We start from the raw sequence: 771 nt of genomic DNA on the forward strand, positions 1-771 counted from the left end.
TTTATATATATATATATATATTTATATATATATATATATATTTATATATATATATATATATTTATATATATATATATATATATATTTATGGGGTAATAGAATTTAATATATGTATGTGTGAGTGTGTGTCTGTATATATGTGTTTACCTAAAACATGCAACTGGTTAAATCATTATTTTTGTCTCTCTCTTATTTATAGCTTGACCGTGTCCAGGATGGATTCTCTTTGATTGCTGATTACTTTGGACGTGGTATTTTTAGTAAGGTTTGTAGTACTCACCTTTCTCAATAATTTCTCCTTTGTCCATTTGTAAAAGAAACCGATAGAAGTGTTAAAAAATAAGTCCTGGGGTCGATTTGTTCAACCAAAACCCTTCAAGGTGGTGCTCCAGCATGGCAGCAGTCAAATGACTGAAATAAATAAAAAGAAAAAATTATATAATATGAAATATTACGTGCGGGTGACACGTAAAAGCACCCACTACACTCACTGAGTGGTTGGCATTAGGAAGGGCATCCAGCTGTAGAAACTCTGCCAAATCAGATTGGAGCCTGGTGTAGCCATCTGGTTTCACCAGTCCTCAGTCAAATCGTCCAACCCATGCTAGCATGGAAAGCGGACGTTAAACGACGACGACGACGACGACGAAATACATGCACAATATTCCCTTCAGACATGGCCAAGTACACTTCAGTCGCTTGGTTCTTTCTTTGCACCCCACTGCTTGACACCTTGGGACATTTTTGTTATGGTGATTTATAGGTCATCCT

General features: G+C 35.8%; 1 protein-coding gene across 1 annotated transcript in view; it reads left to right on the top strand.

Moving 5' to 3' along the window:
* Positions 1-771, top strand: part of LOC106876510 (vacuolar protein sorting-associated protein 11 homolog) — a 65,428-nt gene that overhangs the window by 58,256 nt on the left and 6,401 nt on the right. Inside the window, exon 28 of the mRNA XM_052975947.1 lies at positions 200-265. Coding sequence (XP_052831907.1) covers positions 200-265 — 66 coding nt within the window. The remainder of the gene's footprint in view (positions 1-199; positions 266-771) is intronic.

This window comes from Octopus bimaculoides, chromosome 23 (genome assembly GCF_001194135.2).
Source record: "Octopus bimaculoides isolate UCB-OBI-ISO-001 chromosome 23, ASM119413v2, whole genome shotgun sequence".
Lineage (NCBI taxonomy): Eukaryota > Metazoa > Mollusca > Cephalopoda > Octopoda > Octopodidae > Octopus > Octopus bimaculoides.